This window comes from Equus asinus, chromosome 4, assembly GCF_041296235.1.
Source record: "Equus asinus isolate D_3611 breed Donkey chromosome 4, EquAss-T2T_v2, whole genome shotgun sequence".
Taxonomy (NCBI): Eukaryota; Metazoa; Chordata; class Mammalia; order Perissodactyla; family Equidae; genus Equus; species Equus asinus.
Window position 1 is genome coordinate 43085248 of NC_091793.1, and position 17519 is coordinate 43102766.

At 44.6% G+C, this 17519-nt stretch overlaps 1 protein-coding gene and 1 long non-coding RNA gene across 3 annotated transcripts in view; both read right to left on the minus strand.

The window, feature by feature from the left end:
* NT5DC3 (5'-nucleotidase domain containing 3) overlaps positions 1 to 14768 on the minus strand; it is an 80986-nt gene extending 66218 nt beyond the window's left edge. The window contains exon 1 of one of the 2 annotated variants that reach the window (XM_070507168.1): positions 14453 to 14768. In XM_070507168.1, the coding sequence (XP_070363269.1) occupies positions 14453 to 14654 (202 nt within the window). In that variant the 5' untranslated portion in view covers positions 14655 to 14768. The remainder of the gene's footprint in view (positions 1 to 14452) is intronic. The other variant, XM_044745986.2, reaches the window with a different exon arrangement.
* Positions 14769 to 17359: 2591 nt separating this feature from the next.
* The window catches only part of LOC123276404 (uncharacterized), a 67347-nt gene continuing 67187 nt past the window's right edge, over positions 17360 to 17519 (minus strand). Inside the window, exon 7 of the long non-coding RNA XR_011502669.1 lies at positions 17360 to 17487. This is a non-coding gene — a long non-coding RNA (uncharacterized lncRNA). The remainder of the gene's footprint in view (positions 17488 to 17519) is intronic.

Genomic DNA, 17519 nt, shown 5'->3' on the forward strand with positions numbered 1-17519 from the left:
TAAGAGGACATGAATCTGGAAACGCCAGAGGCCATCTCTAGGAACCTGAAAAAGAGGCCAATAAGGAAAAAGGCAAGGTCAAGAGAGAGAGGAAAAGCCACCCAGTGACATCATCTAAACTTGGATCAAGCCACACTTGAAGCCAGTACTACCTCTGGATTTTTCAATTACACAAGCCCATAAAATGTCTTCTTTAAACATTTTTTTGCTTAAATTAAATCAGTTCAAGTTGGGTTTTTCACTGCTTGCAGCTAAAGGAGTCCTAACGAAAAGTTCATTTCAAGGATATTCAGCCACTCAAACTTCTTAAATTCTTACTGCCTACAAATTTTAACTGTTTAACCTGGCATCAAAGGCAGTCCCCATTTAGACTTTAATCCTCCTTTCCAATCTTGAATTCTCCTTCATGTGCCCTAGTTTCAGCAAGACGGGTAATCTACCACTCTGTGTTCTCCAGAATATACTGGGAGAGTAGTGACTTCAGTCAAATTCGCCTAGAATATTCGGTCTCTCTGTCTGACTAAATACACACTGGTTAGCTTTACAAAAAGAATGTCAAGTAAGATTTTCCTTCACGCTATGCTGCAAAACCAACACTATGTGTATCAAAGAGTTAAATTTACTTAAAAAAAATTTTTAAAGTAGGAAAAATATATAGATTACTGATTATTTCACCTCTGCATAGAATGCAACTTTCTCAATGTAAAAGCAATACAATAAATCACAAAAGGAAAATATCAACAGATCTACAACGTAGTTTTTAAACATCTGTGTATCTAAAAATATCAAAAACAATAATAATCTGGGGGGAAGGTTATATTAGACAGAAAATTAAAAGATAAACAAGAAAGGGCTAATATCCTTAATATAAAAAATCCAATAAATAAAAAGATATATCTCACAAGAGAGGAAATTAAATGGCTAATAAATGGAAATGTTCCACTATTCTAATTATTAAAAAAGCAAATTAAAACAATTAGACAGCAGCTCTCTCTGAAACGTGGAACTACCAATGGTTTTACTCTAGTTCATTTACTTTTCTTCCCCTAATAAGCACGTGTTCCTTGCCGAAGGAATAAAAGGCAGGCGCCATTTTCCTCCTATCAGCGTGCAGTGGCATTTTTGTGGCTATTGTGGTTATTTGTATGTGTTGTTTCCGGGGGTCTACTCTTGTTCTGTTTTTAGTGACAGAACACAGGGCTGGCACTAGGAATGGGGCAGCCTCACCCCTTGCTGCTTAAGACTATAAATCAGTTGGAGCTTTCTGGAAAGCAGGTTGGCAATAAGTACCAAGATCGTTTTAAAAATATTCATCCCCTTTGACCCAGTAATTCTCCCTCTAGGAATCTATGTTAAGGAACATTCAGAGATGTGGATAAAGATTTATATAGAAAGAGATCCTTACAGACACTAATAAAGCTGGAGAAAATGTGCTCCACTTGGAGGCCCAGACATACATGCCAGATATTTGAACTTAGGAACCAAATAGTGTAACAAGAATATGATCAGTTGAAAAAGCTGAAATGCACTCGAAAACCATTAAAGTTTAATTTTCTGGTAATGCAAACCATAAACCCAGAGACATTAAGATGACATTTTTCTTTAATTAATTAGGATTTTCCTTTTTGGTATATGTCCTAGACTTCAAGCTGTTCTTCTGAAAAAAAAGAATATACAGAGCTGAAATCCCTGAAGAAGAAAAAGGAAGGGGAGGAAAAAAGGGAGAAAGAAACAACTTTTTTTTCTAGACAATTTTAGAGCTTACAAGAAAAGAGAGGGAAAGCCTGCATTTTCCCCCATATACCACCACCAAGCTTTCTGTGCATCTCCCAGCACTCAATGGACCAACAAGTTATCCTAGTGGCTAACGACCATGTGCCTTTGCTGTGTGCCAGGCACCATGCGAAGCAACGTACACAGACCTCACTTAACATGTTACTATGCCCACTTTACAGAAGAGGAAAATGAAGATGAGGCAAGATACCAGCTCAAGGTCCCATTTATTTTTTTGTAATATATTTCAGTGTTCCTACATCAACAAAAGTTAGAGCAGATTTAAAACATTTGTTTTTCCCTAATTTGACCAACTCTCAACTTCTGCTGTATTTCATAATAGTCACATACTTCATGAATATTCATAAATATTCAAAATATTTTATGAACTATCTCATATTTATCATAGCTTCAAATTCTCTTTGAAAAGTTCACATGTAGATTGAAAACAACTAGGTTTCAAAATTTCTTTTTAAAGTGTACATATAGATCAAAAATATATAAAAAAAAGCATAGGGGACTTTTTCTTTCTAAGGTGAAGCAATATCTACATCCCCCGCCACCGTCTCCATTCACAACAGACAAAACAAGCATGCAAGGAATCCTGTTCACAATGAAGGGGAACATCAGTGGGGTTCCTCACCCAGCACACCCCAACCGTTAGATAAGACGTGACCCTCCCCCACCTCTAAACACACAAGTCCTGGGTTCTCTGGGACCCTGCCCCGCCCCTCCAGCCGTCGATGTTGGTCCAGCGTGGGACACCTGCCTCGAGCTGGACCACTCCTGGAGTCCCACCCCCGGGGTAGGCACCCGACTCAAGCCAGGCCAAACCAGATTCCTCCCCTTAGTTCTTTGTTTCCATTTCATAGCTTTATTGAGGTACAAATGATGGATAAGTTACACACAAAGGATACAGTTCAATGAGGTTTGAAACATGGATACACCTGTGAAGCTATCGTCCTAATAGAGACAATGAGCACATGGAACAGCCCCAAACATTTCCTGCACCCCTCTGAATCTTTTCCCTTCCCCTCCCTCCACTCCTGCCCATCCCCAGGCAACTACTATTCTTCTTTTTGTCAGATTCATTTGCATTTTCTAGAATTTTATATAAATGGGATCATCCAGCACGTAGTATTTTGGTGAACTGGTTTTCCACTTACTAAACTGGCAGGAATTTTTTCAATAAGCACTTACCACACACCTACTATGTGCTAGACACCATACAGGGCACTGTGCAGAGGGATTACACATAAATAAAATAGCAAAGCACCAACTCTGTCGTGAGCAACAGCACAGGCAGTGAGGGAGGCCGAGAGACGGCACGCTGACAGGCGGACATGAGAGGAACTTAACACAGGCTGGGAGTGCCCCCAGAGGGGCGGCAACTCCAAAGTCATTTTTATTGCATCTATTAATCGAAAAAGAAGGTTTCATTTGTCCATTAGTTTAGATATTTTGCATCACCTCCAGGGAAAATCAATCCACGACAAATGGAATTACTCATCTGAATAATTAATAATGCATATGACATTTACACTACTCCCACCAAAACTTAAAATTACAACTCTCATTACCTTGTAAGGAATATCTGTAATTCTGACTGATCCACAGAAATTCAGCATGCTTCCTGAAGTTCCAAACACAAAACTACATGCAACTGAAATCTGAACTACACGCAATTTGACATAAAATTACAGTCATCCCTCAGTATCCGAGGGAGCTTGGTTCCAGGACCCCTGAGGACACCAAAATCCACGGATGCTCAAGTCCCTTACATAACATGCACAGTATTTGCATACAACCTCCACACATCCTCTCATATACTTTAAATCATCTCTAGATTACTTATAAGGCCTTACACAATGTAAATGCTACGTAAATAGCTGTTAAACCTACTGTACTGTTTAGGGAATAATGACAAGAAAAAGGTCTGTACGTGTTCAGTATAGACACAACCATCCACCGCAGGCCTTTCAATCCGCAGTTGGTTGAACCCACGGAAGCAGAACTCATGGACACCGAGGGCCAACTGCATGTATAGCAAGAGTTTAATGACAACCTAATCTTCAGATAAGTCATTTAATAAAAAACAAACGTACGTGCTCAAAAGAAAAGCACATTTGTTTCAAGGGAAAAACATCTTAGAAAAAGAAAATCTAATCCTGTCAAAAGACCAAATACTCAGCAAACTCTCAAGACTTCACCGAAGTACAGAGCAAGCAGGAAGGGAACAAACGTCAGTGCCTTCCATGCGCAGTGCACTGGACGCTTCTCATTGGCTACCTCAGTTAACATCACAAGAACTCTGAGAGGTCAATACTGCTATTCCTAACGTGCAGATGAGAAAATGAGGCTGAGAAGGAAGTGGTCCACAGTTGCACAGCTGTCAAACAACACAATGTAGGTCAACTGCCTGGCAGAGTACTTGGCACATAGTAGGTGCTTCATAAACGCCAGTCCCTTCTTCGTTTCTCTACTTATCCACTCAACTAATATTTTTCCTAGATCGGCATGAGCTGGGAAACCCTCCCTCCACACCGCACTCCCCCCTTCAGGGGATCTTTGAGGTCAAAACTATTTTTATAATAATACTAAAATTTCGTCGGCAGAATAACGCCCACATCCTAGTCCCTGGCGGCTGTGACTATGTTGCCCTACAGGACAAGGGGGAATTAAGGTTGCGGATGCAATTGGGGCTACTTATCAGTTGTCTTTAAAGTAAAGTATCCTGGATTATCCAGGTGGGCCCAATGTGACTAGAAGGGTCCTTAAGTGTGGAAAAGGCAGGCAGAAGACTCAGCGTCAGAGGCATGCCACGTGAGAAAGGCCGACCGGCCACTGCTGGCTTTGAGAATGGAAGGGGCCCTAGACCACAGAATGCAGGCAGCCTCGAGGAACTGGAAAGGGCAAGGAAACCCTCTCTCCCAGAGCCCCCCAAACGAACGCGGTCCTGCCAACACCTTGATTTTAGCCCAGTGAATCCCAGTTCACACTGCTGACCTCCAGAAGTACAAGACGGTAAATTTATGTTGTTTTAAGTCACTAAATTTGTGGCCATTTGTTACAGGAGCCATAAGAATTTAGTACAGAGACGATCTGCCTTTTTCACTCGTTCGCTCAGCAACGTACAGTGGAGCTTTCCAGCATGGTGTCTGATGCTGCAACAGACTGAAGGCAGAGGCCGATCTGAGGGTCCAGCTGTCTTCTATTAATCCCCACATTACAGAAATTTGCAAAAAGGTGAAACCATGTCATTCTTCTAAAGTTCTTTTATTTTACAAAATAGTCACTTTTCATAAAAAGTATGTCATTGGGGCTGGCCCCGTGGCTGAGTGGCTAAGTTGGCGCGCTCCGCTGCAGGCGGCCCAGTGTTTCGTTGGTTCGAATCCTGGGCGCGGACACGGCACTGCTCATCAAACCACGCTGAGGCAGCGTCCCACATGCCACAACTAGAAGGACCCACAACGAAGAATATACAACTATGTACTGGGGGGCTTTAGGGAGAAAAAGGAAAAAAATAAAATCTTTAAAAAAAAAAAGTATGTCATTAATGTTACCAGGTAACAGATTTCTTGTTACTTTAAATTAATAAATGCATATTTTAAAAATCTCTCAGTTTTGGGGGCTGGCCCCGTGGCCGAGTGGTTGAGTTCGCGCGCTCCGCTGCAGGCGGCCCAGTGTTTCGTTAGTTCGAATCCTGGACGCAGACATGGCACTGCTCGTCGGACCACGCTGAGGCAGCGTCCCACATGCCACAACTAGAAGAACCCACAACGAAGAATACACAACTATGTACCGGGGGGCTTTGGGGAGAAAAAGGAAAAAATAAAAATCTTTAAAAAAAAAAAAAAAAAATCTCTCAGTTTTGGTTTCTAATACAGTCACTATCAGTATAAGCTATACAAACAAAAACTTGGGGATCTTCAGTAATTTTAAGTGTGTCAAGGAGTCCTGAGAGCAAAACGTTTGAAAACTACCCTAGCCATGCCTGCCCTGCTCGCTATTATAACTAACGTAACCAGCACATGGATGATACACAAAAAATATCTGGTAAATTAAATGGAAACTCAAACAACGTTCTGATATTGATATTAATTGTGTTTCTGAAGTAGATTTTCCTGCTCAAGAGAGCAAAAGAAATATTCCAATCTACTTGGAGAGTTATATTTCTAAACACAAACTAAAATTTTATTCAAGTTTATATACTAATATCTTATAAATTCATTTAATACAAAACAGCTCCTCAAAACCCTAGTAAACTGAAAAAGATGAGTTTTTCAAAGGTAAGGACCAACCCATTAAAGCACAAAAATTTCCTATAAAGCCCAGCCTGGGAGCCAGCCCGGTGGCATAGTGGCTAAGTTCACATACTCTACTTCAGTGGTCCAGGGTTCTGGGGTTCAGATGGGGTTCCCAGGCATGGACCTACACACAACTCATCAAGTCACGCTGTGGCAGCGTCCCACATACAGAACAGAGGAAGATTGGCACAGGTGTTAACTCAGCAACAATCTTCCTCAAACAAAAAGAGGAAGATTGGCAACAGATGTTAGCTCAGGGCCAATCTTCCTCACCAAAGGAAAAAAAAAAAAAAAACCAGCCTGATCAACCAGCTCACCTCTCTTTCTCTCTGCAACATCTCAACTACATAATGTGCAGGACTGAACTTTTTTAAAAAGTAAAAATAAAACTGATCTTTCTCTCTGAAGCACTTCCTAATGTGTGACAGGCATATAAACAAGCAGTAGAGGGAGACAGGGCTCTTCTCCAACTGGCTAAGTGCATTCTTTTAACAAGTGGGAAATTATAAAGAAATTTTTTAAAAGCTTTTTGTTCCTTTTTTCCTTCCTCTAAAATAGATCTTGTCAATATAGGACTGACACAGTCTGGATCTGGCTGATGGGAAACTTCACGTGAATTAACCCACATTGGACATTGTTCTAACAGAAGTACGATGCGCACCACAGAAGAGCTGATTGCTTCCCTGCACTTTGAACCAATCAGACAACATGTGACTTCCCGTGGTCAGGACCAAATATGGAGAAAAGGGATATTGACAAACCAGAGTGAACGCAAAAGCAAGATTTCAAAATAGTGAAGTCCGAGGGGAGGGACAGTGATGATGTATGATCGCCATCTTCATATTTAAGCAGCCACCATATGGGAGGGGAATTAGAACTATTTTCTGAGACAGGCCATCCAAAATAAAACTGCAGCCTTGTGATCCTATGGCAAAGTAAAGCAGGTGCCAGACGGCCACTAACAAGGGCTATGGAAAAAGGGATTCCTTCTTCCAGCGGAGGACTGGACTCGAGGACCTCTCCAGGGCCCTCTAGCTCTCTCCCATCTTAGGAATTTCTTTCCTACCTGAAAATGTGAAAATTATTATGTGGTATGTTTCTCCCATAAGCCCTTCTGCTACTTTTTCCTGTGGCCACAGGATCATCAATATCATATGCCTAAACAAAAGAAGACTTTTAAATACATCATGCTATTTTTAAAACACAAAGCAAGGTATAAACACCGTTCAAAGGAACTCACATCCCCACCAGTCAGCTTAGGAAAGAAACCGCTGAAGCCCTCCCCTTCGACCTCCTCCTGCAGAGGGAACCGCTGCCTTCATTTTGGTCTTTATCATCCTCCTGGATTTCTCCAGACTTTTACCATACATGTGGATCCCTACAAGCAACCTATCCTTTTATGTTTTCAAATCTTTTTATAATTGGTATACATCTGCAAATTGCCTTTTTTACTCACTATTATTTTTGTGAGAGGCATCCACGTTGACATATACGCATAGCTCTAGTTTAGGAGCCAACATACATTTTCTACAAAGGGCCAGTTAGTGAGTATTTTGGGCTGTGCAGGCCTTCCAGTCTCTATTGCATCTACTCAACTCTGACATCGCAGCACAAATGGAGGCAAAATACATAAAATATATATATATATATATATATGGAAAGAGACAGCAGGCAAGATCTGGCCCGTGGCCAGTACTCTGCCACTCTTCATTCAGTAAACATTATCTCCTTTCAACGCCATTTCAGTGTTCATCTGATATTAACACTTGCTGATTTTCCTTGGTTAGCATTTGCCCAAGATCATCTTTGCCCACTCTTAATTTCAACCTTTCTACATCTTTGTTTTGCAGTGTGTCTCTTATAAACAGCAGCCAGGTAGGTTTTGTTTCTGATATCTCATCTGACAATCTGTCTTTCTAACCTGAGTTTATCATGACTACTGAGATAGTTGGAATTATTTCCACCATCACATTTTATGATAGTTCCTGCTTTTCTCTGTTTCTCCCACTCTCTTTTGCACTGATTTCTGTACTGCCAATATTTGTTTAGATTAACTCACCTGTCTACCAATCTCTCCATTCTCCATTTGGGCCTGATTTGAAGGGCTATTCACCCATGACGAGTTTGCAGTTGCTTCTATCAGGAATCCCAGAACACTATCATGCTGGGATCATTTAGTTAATTAATCACTCTTCGTTAATTTCTCAGCTTGAGATTACAAGCAGAGTAAATTCAAACCCAATCCCATGTGAGCACTAGCCTGTAATTACAGCGTCAGAGGGAGACTCCCACAACCTCCCCACCCACATAGAACAACATCTGGAGTACAGGCCAAGAGAGCCAACTTCCCTTCTTGTCTCCCTGCATGGAAGGCAGCCGTGTGTGGGGCCCAGATTCAGGGGAGAGTGTCAGACAGTGTGCACGTGTGCCCCCAAGGCAGTGAGTGTGTTCGCTCCCAGCAGGCACAGCCAATGAAGCCCTACCACGCTCCCGGGACGGTGACACCTTCAGAGCGGCTCGCCACTCTTCATTTTTAGTCCCTGTGCTTTCACTTCAGTTTCTCAGAGCTCAGCTACGCAGTCAAAAGAAAGGTCTTTGTATATTTCTCAGCATGTGAGTTATCCCATACAAAAAGGTCTGTGGACTACCCATCTAGTCTACCAGCTTGCCAGAAGCCAAAATCCAAAAGAAGAACTCTGAAACAGAGAGGATATCTGTTTCCACATCTTCAAGAGCTCAGGAGAAGACTGGTTTCCAAACCCAGCTCGTGAAAATACAGAACCCTGGGCCCTAGCTCCACGCCTGATGAAGCAGAATCTCCGGGGGAGGGCCTGGGACTCTCCATCTGCGAACGAGCTCCCCAGGTGATTCAGATGTGCCACCAAGTTTGAAACGACTAAAAAAAAATGTTAATTCTACTTACCTTCAAAGGCTGGCAACAAAATTATCACTTAATCTCCTTTTTACATTTTATCTCTTTCTGCTTCCTAATTATGCTACCCAGGATGCCCCAGTGAAAGAGGACGATGAATTCTAGATTTCAGCCCCTCCCTCTTTGCTGGTGATCACCTCGTCACCGCCACGAGTTACAGAAACACTCAACACTCAGAAGTAAAAGTCAGGCCAAAAACTTGCCGTCATTCTGGGCAGACTTCTTGATCTCATACGCAAATTTTAATCCAGAAAACAGTCCCCATGCTGAGTCTGCCTCCATAAGCATCCCATCATACGTCAGTCCTTCCCACTCTCTTGAAGGGTGAGAGAGGGCTTTAGGAGCACTAGCTTCACCAGATGAGACCAAGATGCTCTGGAAACCCCTGAAGTGACGTACATAATAGTTTGCGCGTGTGCTTGTGTCATTTGTAACTGTGCACATCTGTCTATCTTTGTAAAGACAGAATACACAGCTTTCTCCAGATTTACGAAGGGTCCCTGGCTCCATTATTCTATATCCCTGTAGCAGAGAAAAAGTATAGGGTTGTACAATCAAGCATCTTTGGGTCTTATTAATATACATTCTTGCTACCCAAATTACTACAACTTCCCAAAGTATATTCTGGAGAGCCTCTATTTTGATCTATTATCTCAAAAAAGGGGCTCCATGGTCAAACTGACTTGGGAAGTGCTATATCCACATCCTCCTTCTTGGAGAGTCATGCATTTTAAAGGCTCTGATAAGCCCACGTGTAAAGAAGCTTCTGTAACACATGCTTTCCACATTTCTTTAACATCTCTCAGAAGATGGTGCAACACAGTCTGAGAAACACTGGCCTAATATAAAAAATTATCTCACAGGCATCTTCTTAACCCAGTGCAGTTCCCTGAGGGAGGGGTGTGCATTTTATGCTGATTACACACACACTAAGCTTACCTCATTGCGCTGTGCACAATCCTTACTAAATACAGAATTTCTGATTGAACATTAAATGCTCTCAACTGAGAACTTTGAATAAATCCTTCAACACCCTGTAAAAGCTTCTAACACTTCACACCAATCCCCACAGCTCTTTCTACAACTTAATACACTTCATAGCCCCAGCCAAACGTTCTAACTAGACCAGGCTCTGAGCTGACTTCTAAAGTAGGGGGAAATCCACTAGGCTCGCCAAAGGCATGGCTGGAGCAAGTCTCCTTAGAGGACTCAGGTACTTCCATTCTGTACCTAACAGAGCAGGCTAATGATCTGATGAGAGTTCAGGGAAAGTCAGGGATCAAGTTCAAAGAAGATGCACACAACATGCAGGATAACAGGCAATAACAGACCACACACAAATATATCCATCCCTTTACATTATAATCGCACGATGATTTCTTAGAATTCACCCTTTTAGGACAAGGTTTCTCAACCTTGGCACTAATGCCATTTGGGGCCGGACTATTCTTCGGAGGGTGGGAGGACTGTTCTGCACATTGTAGGATGTTTAGCAGCATCTCTGGCCTCCACCACTAGATGCCAGCAGCAGCCCCTCTCCCTAAACTGTGACCAAAAAAATCTGGGTGAGAACCACAGTTCTATGGGAAATTTTTGCTAGAGGTTATAAACTAATATTTCTTTTCCTGAAAATACAGAGAACCTTTTCTTAGAGCTCAGTTTGATACAGGATGCATAAATATTAATGAAGTGTGCTATTCTGGATGGGATCCTGAAGCAGAAAAGGACACTACGTTAAAAACTAAGGAAATCTGAATTAAGTACGGACTTCAGTTAATATTGATACACACTGACAATGTATCAATATTGGTTCATTAATTGTGACAAATGTACCACAGTCTCATGAGACAAATAATAGGGGAAACTGCTTTTAGGGTTCAGAGAAACCACACAATTTTTCTGTAAATCTAAAACCAATATAAAGAACCTTATTTAAAAAAACTTTTTAAAAATTAAAATGGAAAAAAAAGAAGGGTGGAAAAGAAAGGGTAAAACAGAAAGTAAAAATCCTCTCTTTCCTGAGCAGGCCTCGTTCTGGGAGACCCTCCAAAGGGAAGACACCTGACAGGATTGTTAGGATTACGACAAGAGATCAAATGGCCAGCAAGCAACAATCAGGAAGTACGAAAACAAAATTCTGTTGTCCTCTTGTAAACCGAAAAAAAAAAAAGAAACTACATGTTTTTGTATGAATATCAGCATTTCTTCTGACGTCTCTCCTACAGACACAGCCAAAGCGTCAGCCTCAGAAGCATTTCCCGCATCCCCCGCATCCCTGAGCAGTTATCTGCTCCGGGGCCCAAGCCCATGGAGCCTGCTGTTTATCTCCCCAAAGCTGGACTGTCACTTATTTGTTTACCAGTCTCCCCATCCATGCAACACAGGTCTCAAGCTTGGCACCGCCAGGTGCTCAGCCACTGTGGGCCCCACCCTCTCAGATGTGTCCGTCTGTGACTTAACAGCCTTTAAGCCCACTGCTACATACTCAATAAATGATTGGGGAATTAACGCAAGCCGGGTGTATAGATCGTACAGACTTCAGCTAACGGGGGTGAGGGAGGCTCAGCCCCAGACAGAGCAAAGAAGGAAAAGTCAAATCAAAGCCCCTGTGTTCTCAGGGGTGAGACAGGAACCACATGTGCATGTGCTGGGGGCATGAAGATGGGATGGGGCATGCTGAAACCTGATTCACAGACCTGTACCACTAAAGATCTTAGAGGTTACTTAGTCCAGTGGCCTCATTCTACAGTGAAACCGAAGTCAAAGAGATCAGATGGCTTGTTCAAGGCCACCCAGCTAGTTATGGTGCCGCCCTAAACTGAAGGAGACCTAGACCCTAGAGCTAACTAACCCACCTCCACCCCTTACTAAGCAAGTGTCTAAGACTGAGTTATTTAATAACCACTAACAATAGCTACTCTCTACTGAGCATCTGCTGGGCGCCAAACCCACCCTAAAAATCCTCACATGTTATCCCCGTACTACAACTGAGAAAACTGAGGTCAGGGAAGAAAGTAACTTGCCACCAAGGTCACAGAGCTAATAAACCTCAAAATCTCCCTCAAGCTGTCATATTCCCAAATCCCGCTGGGATCACCACCCACCAAAGTCCAAACTCTGGCTGAGGCTGATCTTCAGCACCCAACGCCTCAGCTGTCTCATTTGCCAGGCACTGTTCTGAACACCTGCCACGGATGGACTCACTCATTCCTGGCCACGATCCTAAGATGTTGGTACTACCAGGATCCCTATTCTACAGATGGGGAAACTGAAGCTTCGCGACCTCCCCAGGGTCTCACAGCCTGCAAGCGGCAAATCTTGTCCATAAAATAAGAATGACAAATATTTTTGCCAGCAGTTTTTCATAAAATATGACATTATCCTTCAACCAAGCAATGGCATGGCATTGAGAGAAATGACAACATATGCTCACCCAAAAACCTGTACACAGCCTTACTTGTAACAGCCAAAAACCGGAAGCAACCCAGATGTCCCTTAATGAGTGAACTGTGGTTAAACAGCTCGCTGTGGTTAAACAATGGTTCACCATGGCACATCCATACCAGGGAATGCTACTCAGCAACAAAAAGGAGTGCGCTACTGACACAATACACGCGACAACGTAGATGACTCTCCAGGGAATTACGCTCAGTGAGAAAAAAGCCAATTCCAAAAGATTACATACTGTATGATTCCATCCATGTAACATTTTTGAAATGACAAAATTGTAGAAATGGAGAACAGATAATGCCCCAGGGTTTCACGGGGCATCAGGAGGGAGGTGGATGTGGTTTCAAAGACAAAATGAGGGATCCTTGGGCTGAACTGTCCTGTATCTTGACTGTGGTGCTGGATACATGAACGTACATGTGATAAAACTGTACAGAACAAAACACACACACACATACAAGTACAACGAGAGAGCCGTGAATGCGCTCTGTGGGTTGCAGCAATGTCAACACCCTGGCTGTGATACTGTGCTATTGTTTTGCAAAATGTTACCACTGGGAGAAACTAGGTAAAGGATCTCCCTGTGTTCATTCTTAACAACTGCATGTAAATATACAAGTCTCTCAATTTCAAATTTCAATTAAAAAAGTCTTGCCTGCCCAAAAGCTGGGTTAGACAATCTATATTTCTTTCATTTAAGATCCTGCCATTTCGGATGTCTCCAAAGGCAGTCTTCTTTCCAACACACCACACAACCACTTCAAAAACTGATGCAAAATGAACTCGGAGCAAAGGAAAACCAAGAAAAGAAGCCCTATTTCACAGAAGCCTGCACTGCAAGCCACTTGGAGTTCCCTCAGAAAATTATTCCAATTGGTGAAAATAAGCTTCTTGTTTTCTTTCATTAAAGTGACTTCTGGCCAAAAGATGGAAAATGTGATCCTACAAAATGTTCTCTCTCACCAAATATGCTCTCCCCATCTCTATGTGCCACCTCAACCTCTCCCCCGACCAAAAAATCAGTATACAAATTGGGGTTCTAAATCTTCCCTAAAAGATGTGGGCCCATGGATTATCACCGGCCCTTTACACGAATTCCCAAACGGTCAGCTGTTACGGGAAGGCAGAGGAGCGCAGCAAACAGGACAGTGGGTTAGGGGCCGAGACAGACCTGAGGTCAAGGTGTGACCTTGGCCAACTAAGGATCCTTAAACTTGAGTCTCGCCTTTCCCATCTATAGGATGCGGATGTGGCACCCCCATGGTAGGTATGGGAAGAATGCAGGAAGACCATCGAGGTGCCTGGCACTAGTATTTACTCGGTTCTCTTTCGGTCTCTCCGTTTCCCCCAGTAACAACCGACCCAAGCAGATTTTATGTTCAGCGGGCCATAAAGGAGTCACTCCTGGACCCCCTCCTCACTGAGGTTAACAGACAGCCCACAACTCCCATCCTAGACCCCCTCCTATTTCAAACACAGCAAATCTTACCCTATCTCCTAAAAAAAAAAAAAAGAAAGAAAGAAAATAGATCAGCCTCTGGACACTGCCACCTGCCCGGCAACCCGGCTCCCGGGTAACCCGCCGCCTGCCGGACTCCGGCTGTTAGCATTATCACTGTTTGTTAATAACAATACCTAACGGTGCGTGAGGGTGACCGCCTCCCAAGAGATGTCTGTGGACCCCCCGGGAGAGCCCAAGGCCCTTCCAATACAGATTACTGGCTACAAAATCCCAAAAATTTATAAAGCAGTTTTCCCAAGAGAAAGGCAAGCATTGCAAAGTTTCTGGAGGCGCATTTTTCCGCGTTTCCCGCAATCGCACTGCAGAGGCGATGTCGCCCGCGGTTGGGGGTGAGGGCGACCGAGGGTCACCATTGGGGGGGACCGGCACGGGCTGGAGGGTTACCGCGTGGGAGGGGACCCGGCGCCGCAGCCCGGCGGGGAGGACCCCCCCCAGGTACCGGGGCTCTGGGGGCGCCGCCGCACTCACCGTCCGTGCTCCTCTTCGCCTCCTGGTAGCGCTCCCACAGGTAGCGCTTCCTGTCCGGGACGGTCCCAGGTGCAGTGCAGAGGGGCCGGGAGGGGCCCGCGCGCGGCCGACCCCGAGCCGCAGTCCCGCAGCCGCCCCGCAGGGTTGCCGCCGCCCCCCTCGCCCCGGCCCCACGGGCCACCGCCACCGCCGCCGTAGCCATGCTCGCCGCCGCCCCACTGCGAGCGCGGCCACCCGGCAAGAGGTCTGCCCGCGCTCAGCCCCGCCGGCTGGCGGCCCGCTGCGTCGGAACACGTGGCGGCGCGGCCCGCCCCTTCGGCCGCCGCGAGGCGGGGCCTGAGTGGGGCGGGGCCTGAATGGGGCGGGGCTTGAGTGGGGCTGTGGCCTGAGCGGGGCGGGGCCTAGTCCGGCCCAGCTGGGGGCGGGGGCCTGGGCGGGGCCGGGGCGGGGCCTGGGCGGGGCCGGCCAAGCGCGGAGCCTGCTGCGGTCGCTTCCCCGCCCTGCAGCGCGCGGAGGTGGCCGTGCGGTGGGGCAGAAGCCGGGTTAGGCCGAAGCCACATGGAATAGGATGACTCATTGTCGGCCCTAGGCCACTAGACGTGGCCCCGGCGCCGGCCGCCGAGGTCCGCAGCACCTTCCTCCCGTGGTCTGGGGCCGTCCCCCAGGACTCTGGCCGCACTGACAGGGCGCCTCTGGCCCCGGCTTCAGAAGGTGACCTCTGGATCTCCCCTGGATCTCTGGGGCGGGTCTGGGACGTCCCCGGATCCCCAGTTTGGATCCTTCTGGGGATGCCCGTGAGGAGGCAGCGGAGCCGAGGCCCCATACGTGGGCTGATGTGTTCGAATGGTACACCACTGCTCAGCCTAGAAGGCCAGTGCCCCCCCAGAGATTTCTGCCTCGCAGGGGAGGCCTCGGGACACCGCCACCCAGCTCTTGCTCCTGCCCACGCTCACGGGCGCGGTGCATCTGCCTTCTCTCGGACCTGTCAGGCTGCGCCTGTTCTGTGCCTTGTGGTTCCACCAAAGCCGAATACTAAACAGGAACCCCCACCACCATGAGACATTTCTGTGTGGAGTGAGTCAGACTCGGATCCTGCAGGACAGACAGATGCGACCCACCCAGAACCCAGCTGAGAATCACTAAACTGCGGGGACTCCCCAACCTGTTGGTCACCGTTGAGCAGGGCGCTGGGTGGAGGACCGGGACTAACTCTCAAGGTTGGCACTCTGCCTGGGAGACCATTGTGCCATATGTGAACTAGGTGGGGCACGATTTAAGACAACCCAAAGCATTAGTGTATGCTTAAATTGTGGGCTGGAGGGGTGAGGAGATGCTTCATGGGTAAAGGTGGTTAGACCGTGACAGATAATAATAACTACTATTTATTGAAGGTTTGCTGTTTGCGTTCACTCTTGCAGTGCTCTCAGTAATCCTGAAAAGTAGGCACCATAATTTCTCCCATTTTATAAACAACAAAACTGAGGCTAAGAGAGGTAAGATAACTTTTGCAAGGTCACACAGCTGAGCCCGTTATTCCATTTGGCTTTCTAACATAGTAGGTAGGATTTAGTGGGGTGGCAAGAAAGAAGGTAGACAATAAGTAACCCTCAACAGTTAATGGGGTAGTAGCTTACAAATCACTGATAACATGAGAGACAATTAAAATGTTTGCAACAGATACGATATCAAATCCATGGACTCTGGTACTTTAAACTTACTTTATGGTTTTAGTTTATTCCAATTCATATCTTTTCTTGTTTATGTTTCATAAAAAAGGTTTGGCAAGAGCAACTGTAAATTTTGTTTACATAGAAAATTAATTCATGAATTCAAAAGAGATAAACTATAGCAACATAACAGTAACACAATTAGAACTTTAATAACATTGTTTCAGTATATTTTCAGCTTTGGAACCCTGTGAGATCAACGCTCTTCTACTTACGATAAAAATGTGAATCACTTAAAAATTGCTCTTTTTGGCTAAAATCTATTAAAATATTTTAAGGGGCTAAAAATAATCAAATCCTCAGAGATTGATTACCATCACTCCTAAGAGTCTTAAAAGAAAATATCCCATCAAAGAGTTCTAAATAAAGACAAGCAGAAAAAAATCAGACACAAAAGAGCCCATGATCATTTTTATTCTTTATTAGTATCGTTTGAGGTCTTCAACAATTTTGCTTCAAACTGAGATCTTCTCTGCAAAGAAACACTTCTGAGGAACTGAACTGTAATCGAGGCTATGAAAAAGCCATCTTTCTGAGATGAGTTCAGATACGGATTCCCAGGGATCATTTGTGCAAAGAGGTCCTTACAGGGGGATGCTGGTAAATCACAGTGGTTTGGCCTTTTCCCTCGTGCTTTTAGCTGACAAAATCCTTTGCTGTGAAAGCTTTACTACACCATCCATTTTACCCAAGGATAAAATCTTAGAGGAATAATCTTTCTTTGATGCTTCTTTTTCTGGGCTATTTCCTATTTCATCATTATTTTGTGTCTTCCATCGAGTCTTTTCCTCAGCAGAAATGGAAATCATGGGTCTCAAGACCTTTTTCCCTTTTCCGGAATCCCATTTTGATTTATCTGAGACTGTTTGAGGTGCCAAGACCATGATTTTAGCCCTCTGAAGCTTATCCTTGTTTGTGCACATTGCAGAGCTGTATCAGAACTGCACGAGAACTCTGAGAGCTGTGGTAGGTCAATTTCACCTAGTGCTCACACTGTGAGGCGCCATTCCTAGAACCCTCGGAATATTGTTGGCTCATGCCTTGAGGCCAACATCTCCTGCCCTGGATGTGCTGTTTCTCTCAGAAGGCTGCAAAGATCAAAAGTTATCAAGAGGTCATATATATACCATGAATAACCAGAAGCATGCTTCTTTTCAAGACATAGAACAGAAACTCACTGTAGGATTCCATGGACCAACGAATGAGAAGATACCAGGTAGGTCACCCTTAAATCAAGTGATCTGTACAAATAGCCCGCTGCCTCAATCATGACGTGATGACAAGAGTCACTTACCAATAATTGACCTGCTGGATATTTGAGAGTAAGAATATTAGAATTT